Source organism: Oncorhynchus mykiss, chromosome 6 (assembly GCF_057628025.1).
Source record: "Oncorhynchus mykiss isolate SJ-2025 chromosome 6, ASM5762802v1, whole genome shotgun sequence".
NCBI classification, from domain to species: Eukaryota; Metazoa; Chordata; class Actinopteri; order Salmoniformes; family Salmonidae; genus Oncorhynchus; species Oncorhynchus mykiss.
Window position 1 is genome coordinate 32192026 of NC_143027.1, and position 8131 is coordinate 32200156.

The 8131-nt window shown below is 45.8% G+C and overlaps 1 protein-coding gene across 1 annotated transcript; it reads right to left on the minus strand.

The window, feature by feature from the left end:
* Positions 1–3504: 3504 nt before the first annotated feature.
* On the minus strand, positions 3505–7907 carry LOC110525767 (uncharacterized). Its single transcript, XM_036979904.2, has 4 exons — positions 6991–7907; positions 5873–6072; positions 5629–5753; positions 3505–5480 (listed from the first exon to the last, which is right to left on the minus strand). Exons 1-4 carry the CDS (start codon positions 7775–7777, stop codon positions 4184–4186), a joined length of 2409 nt encoding a protein of 802 aa, XP_036835799.2. The 5' UTR covers positions 7778–7907; the 3' UTR covers positions 3505–4183.
* Between the last annotated feature and the right edge of the window lie 224 nt (positions 7908–8131).

Below are 8131 nucleotides of genomic sequence, written 5' to 3' on the forward strand. Positions count from 1 at the left end.
TGGGGGGGCTCCTTATGAAATGGTGATCATTCTGAGGATGTTTTTTGGGGGGCTCCTTATGAAATGGTGATCATTCTGAGGATGTTTTTTGCTGCAGGTTCTCCTGTTAATACAGTCGTCCATCAGACATAAAGAGATGACATTTTGCCATTACAACCCCAAGGAGAAACCTAATGATCATGAGGAAAGAATTCAAGGAGAAATGTAACGTTTCTGGTGCTATACAGTCACAATTCGGGGAGATGCAGCATTTCGATGTCAACAGAACTTCCTTCAGAAAGTATTCATACCCCTTGAAATATTCCACATTTTGTGTTACAGCCTTAATTCGAGATGGATTAAATGTACAGTACCAGTCACAATTTGACACCTACTCATTCCAGGGTTTTTCTTTAATTCTACCATTTACTACATTGTAGAATAATAGTGAAGACATCAATTTATTGTTACTTGTTAAGCACATCTTTACTCCTGAACTTATTTAGGCATGCCATAACAAAGGCCTTGAATACTCATTGACTCAAGACATGTCAGTGTTTTAATTTTTTATGAAATGTGTAAAAAATATATATATATATTTAAACATAATTCATTATGGGGTATTGTGTATAGGCCAGTGATTTTTTTTTAAATTTTTTATATCTTAATTTAACCGGGCAAATCAGTTAAGAACAAATTCTTATTTTCAATGACGGGCTAGGAACAGTGGGTTAACTGTCTGTTCAGGGGCAGAACGACCTTGTCAGCTCGGGGATTTGAACTTGCAACCTTCCGGTTACTAGTCCAACGCTCTAACCACTAGACTACCCTGCCGACAAATCATAATGGATTACCATTTTAAATTAAGGCCGTAACACAACATGTGGAAAGAGTCAAGAGGTGTGAATACTTTCTGAAGGCACTGTACATGCGCTCCAGTCCCTATGGAAAACATTGTTTCCATTGTAACTCCACAGAATATCACAACTACTGACTCCACTGTAGTTTCCACAATGATTGTGGACAACTGTCACATCAAGGACATCATAGACAGGACTCTAAAACTGACATTAAAGTCTAATGGAAGCCTTTGTTGTGAAATAAAGGTTGTGATGTCTGTTAATAGCACTTCTCATAATGTGGTCTCACTGCTCTGTCTTTAGCAGCACATGCATGGATGGAGCCTCAGATTAACTGGTGAATCTCCTCTGGCTTGGCAGGTTACTCCAGAATCGATCGATCTAGATGGTGTACGTTATCATATTATTTATGATAATTATGCTTTTGGACTGTTTTGATCCATGCTTACCGTTTCAGCAGGCTAGATTTGTGGAGCAGGTATAGAAGAGTTAAAATGAGGGTGCGATGAGGATGAGCGACCTAACCTAAGAATAATCGCGAGAGATGTGCAGGGGGCAGCTGTATTCTCTAACTCCAGGATGTTGTGGCGTAGAAAGCAGAGGGGGAGCCGCTCTGTTCAGGTAGCGCTGTTCTCCAGAACACCTGATTTATATATGAGCCCAGGCTATGTGACGTCAGAGCAGGGAGGGGAGGTGCACTCCTCAGCTGCAATGCAGTACAGCGCACACACACACACCCACATAATGAGATCCTCACACCTCATCTTCCTCACCTCCGCTGTGCTTCTTTTCATACCACCTCAGTTGGTGTTCCGTTCAGAACTGTTCCTTTCTTCATAGTGTGTATACTGGCATGTACAGTTGAAGTCGGAGGTTTACATACACCTTAGCCAAATACGTATAAACTCAGTTTTCACAATTCCTGACATTTAATCCTCGTAAAAAATTCCCTGTCGTAGGTCAGTTAGGATCACCACTTTATTTTAAGAATGTGAAATGTCAGAATAATGGAAGATAATTATTTATTTAAGCTTTTTACTTCTTTCATCACATTCCCAGTGGGTCAGAAGTTTACATACACTCAATTAGTATTTGGTAGCCTTGGGTTAAATGTTTTGGGTAGCCTTCCACAAGCTTCCCACAATAAGTTAGGTGAATTTTAGCCCATTTCTCCTGACAGAGCTGGTGTAACTGAGTCAGGTTTGTAGGCCTCCTTGCTCGCACACAATTTTTCAGTTCTGCCCACTAATTTTCTATAGGCTTGAGGACATGGCTTTGTGATGGCCACTCCAATACCATGATTTTGTTGTCCTTGAGCCATTTTGCCACAACTTTGGAAGTATGCTTGGGGTTATTGTCCATTTGGAAGACCCATTTGTGACCAAGCTAACTTCCTGACTGATGTCTTGAGATGTTGCTTCAATATATCCGCATAATTTTCTTGCCTCCTGCTGCCATCTATTTTGTGAAGTGCACCAGTCCCTCCTGCAGCAAGGCACCCCCACAACATGATTCTGCCACCCCCGTGCTTCACGGTTGGGATGGTGTTCTTCAGCTTGCAAGCCTCCCCCTTTTTCCTCCAAACATAACGATGGTCAGTATGGCCAAACAGTTCTATTTTTGTTTTCATCAGACGAGGGGACATTTCTCCAAAAAGCACGATTTTTGTCTCCATGTGCAGTTGCAAACCGGCCTTTCAGGTTACGTCGATATAGGACTTGTTTTACTGTGGATAAAGATACTTTTGTACCTGTTTCCTCCAGAATCTTCACAAGGTCCTTTGCTGTTGTTCTGGGATTGATTTGCACTTTTCGCACCAAAGTACGTTAATCTCTAGGAGACAGAGCATGTCTCCTTCCTGAGCGGTATGACGGCTGCGTGGTCCCATGGTGTTTATACTTGCGTACCATTGTTTGTACAGATGATCGTGGTACCTTCAGCTGTTTGGACATTGCTCCTAAGGATGAACCAGACTTGTGGAGGTCTGATTTCTTTTGATGTTCCCATGATGTCAAGCAGAGGCACTGAGTTTGAAGGTAGGTCTTGAAATAGGTACACCTCCAATTGACTCAAATTATGTAAATTAGGCTATCAGAAGCTTCTAAAGCCATGACATAATTCTCTGGAATTTTCCAAGCTGTTTAAAGGTACAGTCAACTTAGTGTATGTAAACTTCTGACCCACTGGAATTGTGATAAGTGAAATAATCTGTTAACAATTGTTGGAAAAATTACTCATGCCTAAAGTAGATGTCCTAACCAACTTGCCAAACTAGTGTTTGTTAACAAGAAATTTGTGGAGTGGTTGAAAAACGAGTTTCAATGACCCCAACCTAAGTTCCGACTTCAATTGTACATGAGAGGAACTAGACGGAAGCGATATAATTTGTCGTCTAGTACCTCAGTACTATACCAGTAAATTATCTATTTTAACAAGCCATTTTTTTTCTCACTGGACACGCACTGGTTGAATCAATGTTTCCACACCATTTCAATGAAATTACATTGAACCAATGTGGAATAGACGTTTAATTGACGTCTTTGCCCAGGTCAGGTCGAAACCATCACTGAGGCAATCAGTATATTTCACACAAGAGTATATTTTAGTATTAGAATGTATAATAATAACATATAATAATAATAATAATAATAATACACAGAAATTGTTCAGTTTGAACATTTTATTAGTTACATCAGTTTGTATTGCATATTCTCAGCAGTTTATACATGGCACAGTCATCCCTGACTTCAGAGTTCTCCTCCCTGACCTAGCATACTAACCACAGCACAGTGACTCAGCATAACCATCAGACAGGGAGCTGTTTAAGGTGCACAATGAGCGGGTTCATAGTCTCTTTGCTTTTTATAGTCAATATAATATACTAATTTATATCGTCATAAATATACACATACAGTACAATATATTCACCTGACACAATCTTTTATAGACATTTGTTGACATCGCTGCCCTTGAAGGCTTCAGAAGGTACATGGCCCTGTGCTGTGCTCCCAGCCAGAGCGATGTTGCTATTTTAATGCACTTGTTATTATTGTTGGGAAGTCAGACACATTCAGATAGAGTTTAGAGCATTCTGCATTCTTTACAGTCATACATTTAGAAGAAGCATCATATCAGGGTTGAGTACCCAGGGATTAGTAACTAGAGAAACACTATTGCTTTGCTTGTTTACTGTTAGTCTCCTACTCTGCTCTGGCCTCTCTTTACAAAGGCTTCTCAGATCTTCAGTAGCCTCCCTCCCTTCCCCCTCCCATCCCTCCCCGATAGTTCTTTGGCGTCTCTCTCTCTCTCTCTCTCTCTCGGCTCATACACAACGCGTTAGTGATTCACTTCATGGCTTTCTCTTTGACCTCAGTGCTGGAGGACTTTTCGTCCTTCTCTGCCTTCCCTTCCACCTTCGTATCCTTAACCTCTTTACTGTCAGACCCTTTAGAGGCCTCCTGCTTGTCCTCCTTCACCTCCTCTTTGGGCTCTGGTTTCTTCTCTTTCTTGCTCTCTGTTTTCTCTGGCGATTCTTTGGGGGCAGGCTTCAACTCTGCCTGAGGTTTGTCGTCTGTTTTGGATGGGGCCTGTTTCTCATCTTCCTTCTTAGCAGGGGTGGGGCTCTCCTTGGTGGGGGCGGGCTTCTCCTCTGCAGGCTTGGCCAAGGCGGCGGCAGGAGGGGCAGGTGTTGGGGTCTCCTCTGGCTTGCTCTCCTTCTTGGGATCTGGTTTGTCTGTCTTCTCCTCAGCCTTCTCTTTAGGCTGGCTCCCACTCTTCTCTTTCTCCTTGGGTTCTGGCTCCTGTTTCTTCTCCTCTTTTACAGGCTGGGGTTGTTCCTTCTCCTTCTTCTCCTCCTTGGCTGGTTTGTCTTCTGCAGGGGGCTTGGCCTTCTCCTGGATGGGGGACTTGGGTTCAGGAGACTTGGGGAGGGGGGACTTGGGAGGAGGGGACTTAGACTCTGGGGATTTGCTAGGGGGAGATTTAGATGGTGATTTCACAGCCAGAGATTTGAGCTGGGGAGATTTCTCCGTGGGAGATTTGGGGGCAGGAGACTTGGCGGGTGATTTGGGGAGGGGAGATTTGGCTGGGGGTGATTTGGATTCAGGGGATTTGACGGCGGGAGATTTGGGCTGGGGGGTTTTGGTGGGAGACTTAGATGGAGAAGCAGCCTCCTCAGGTGACTTAGACTTCTCTTTCTCCTCACCTGACTCCTCTTCCCCCTTATCCTCAGATCCTTCCTCTTCCTCCTTATCACCCTCTTCCTCCTCCCCTCCCTTATCCTCAGATCCTTCCCCTTCCTCCTTATCACCCTCTTCCTCCTCTCCTCCCTTATCCTCAGATCCTTCCTCTTCCTCCTTAACACCCTCTTCCTCCTCTCCTCCCTTATCCTCAGATCCTTCCCCCTCTCCTACCTCAGCTTTGGTCTCATCCTCTTCCTCATCCTTTACTTCCTCTTCATTCTCTTCGCCCTTCTCTTCCTCTCCTTCCTCTGTCACCTCAGTGACCTGTGTCTCATCCGTCTGTTCCTCCAGTATGACTGTGTCTGAGAGCTCCTCCCCCTTAAGCTTAAGGTGAACGGAGGAGTAGGAGAACAGGCTTGGCCCAGATAGGAACCGAGTCTCCTCCCCTTCCAGCAACTTCCTGTTTAGGGGAAGAACATGGGAAGTACAGTCTGAGTTGGGTGTGTCAATACAGTCTCCTGTTAAAAAAGATATATATATTCCAAGAGCAAGGTTGTTCAGAGCCAGTCTGAACACCCCTAACCTCTCCCCCTTAACCCCTGACCCACCTGTAGGCAGCTATCTCTATATCCAGAGCCATCTTGACATTCAGCAGCTCCTGATATTCTCTCAGCTGACTGGCCATCTCCCACTTAGTACTCTTCAGCTCACCGTCCAGCTGGTGGATGGTCTCCTACACACACACACACACACACACACACACACACACACACACACACGTTGGTGAGCAATGTGTGTCAGAATGAAGGAGAAAGAGAAAAGCCAGACAGATGGTCAGGCAGAGGAGTGTACCTGTAGGGAGTGGATATCCCCATGGTGTCTGTCCTCACTATCCATGCGTTGTCTCTCCAAAGACTCCTTGGTTCCTTTGAGGGTCTCCAGTTCGATGGTGCGGCTCTGCAGCTGCCGTCTATACTCGGCTATCTCCTCTTGGGCACCGCGGATTGCATCCGTATTAGAGTGAGCTGCATCCGCCAACCGTTCCATACGCACTTCAGAAGGTGGTGGGGGTCAGAGGCAGGGTGTTAGAGGTCATGGGGACAGGGGCTATAACCCAAAATGATAAAATAGTCTCCTGTCTTAGGACTGGCCAGGTGCCTGAATGCTTTTCTGTATTGAGCTTTAGTAAAGGTCTGTCATTGAGAACACACATCCTCTTCTCCAAGAAGGAGTGACCTTGACAGTGCCCGTCTGTCTGTCAGAGGTCTGACTCAGATACATGACACTGAACAACATATTGATGAAAATCTTGTCAAAAAAATCTTCCAAGGAGTCTTGAATGAGGCATCTGTGTTTTTAGGGACCTAATACTGCTGACTCATAGTTGCCTGCGGCAGGAATGCATGATAAACAGTAATAATATTTTCCAAACAGGACTGCAGGTGGACAGATAGTAGAAGACACGAGTTTACACCAGACAGAACACTTAGTCCTCTCCATAAAATAAACCAGTGGACTATTTCATCACATTATTCACATCCAATACTTTTTCCAAATGCAATCATAGCCTATCATTTCATAACTATGGCGTTTGATTCGAAAGTACCCTTGTCACTCAAGGTGTCATTATAGTAATTGGTATGCACTCATAGGAGGATGCTTACCCAGGTTTAGCTGAATATATAGCCTAGAGAGTTTAAAGCAGTTCGCATCCAATTGTGATCTTACGAGGCGTCAATGTCCCAAATGAGATTGACAATAGCCTAGATGCACCACTATGTACCACTAGCCTATTTGATTGTAAAACCAAAGCGCTCCCAAATTCAGCACCATGGACAGCGAGCAATGATGCGTCACCGCACGGCCACACATTATAGTCCTATAAGACTATAAAACTGTCTTTCTCACGACCACTCTAGGTAAAGCCAGGTGGGTATTAAGGTAGATTGATATAAAGTTGCACCTCTCACCTTTGAACCATCCCTCTGCCTGCATTGCGCTCTTGGTCGCGTGGCCATCCAGCTGAGCACGGATCTCCCGCAGCGCGCTCGTCACGTCCGCCTTGATCGTGTCTCGAGCCTCGAACCTCACCTGTGTACCCTGGATCTGTGCTAGCATCTCGGCCACCTCATCCTCGTGGTTCTTCTTCAGGAACGCGGCTTCTTCCTGCAGCGCGAACAGCTTCTTGTCCAGCTCCAGCCGTGCAAGCCCAGACTCATTCACATACTTGTTCATGACGCGTGCTGCGGCTTCCAGCTCCTCCCGGCTGCGTGCCTCGTCCTCGAGCCTGGTCCGCACATGCTGGATGTCCTCTTCAAGGTGGTCATGCTCCAAGAGTGTGCGTGCCTTCTCCCCGGTCAACTGCTGGACCATAACCCTCAGGTCCCCCAGCTCACGCTGATAGTGCTCTCCAACGGTAGCGCGCCCCGTCTGGCTCTGTCGCAGCGCAGCCGCTTCCTGCTCCAGATTCGAGTTAATCAGCTCGAGGTTCCGCACCTTGTCGATGTAACCGGCGAACCGGTCGTTGAGTGTCTGCAGAATCTCCTTCTCGTTCCTCCGAGTCATGTCGCCATTAAAGATTTCCAAGCTGTCGGCAGAGGCTGCCTGGCTGTAGGCCGGGCGGTGGCGCTGGGAGGTCGTCCATGGCTGGGAGTGGTAGCCGGAGGAGGAGAGGGAAGCGGCGGGCCGGGCAGAGTGTCCCTGTGGTGTCCTGCGATAGGATCCGTGGCCGTAGAGGTAATCCAGTGGGTAGCTCATCTCTAAGCTGGATGCAGACTGCGGCAGGGTGAAGAGAGATGAGCTTTTATACCGCGGGAGGAGAAACAACTCAGCAGGAACAATCTCTCTCTTTAAAGAGACATCATCTTCGCTATCGTCATCACCCCTCCTTCCTTATCACACAGACTAACCACAGAAACACCATGATACAGCGGATGATAGGCTTCTTGAATTTTCACCCAAATGTCCAATTGTATGATATTATTGACTCTTGATTTCTGAGTGCCCACAATGGGATGTTACAGCCTATAGGCTTCAACTTTTTGAAACAAATGATGCCCACAATACCATGATCACCAAAAGAAAAGTACATAGCTAATACAAGCTGGGTTT

What these genes read in the sequence shown, in the direction of transcription:
- LOC110525767 (XM_036979904.2), bottom strand. Translation starts at nt 7,777, where the DNA reads ATGAGCTACCCACTGGATTACCTCTACGGCCACGGATCCTATCGCAGG. An exon ending in GGGATATCCACTCCCTACAG is followed by an intron (nt 5,754 to 5,872) that starts GTACACTCCTCT and finishes GTGTGTGTGTAG; the next exon opens with GAGACCATCCACCAGCTGGA. An exon ending in ATAGAGATAGCTGCCTACAG is followed by an intron (nt 5,481 to 5,628) that starts GTGGGTCAGGGG and finishes TCCCCTAAACAG; the next exon opens with GAAGTTGCTGGAAGGGGAGG.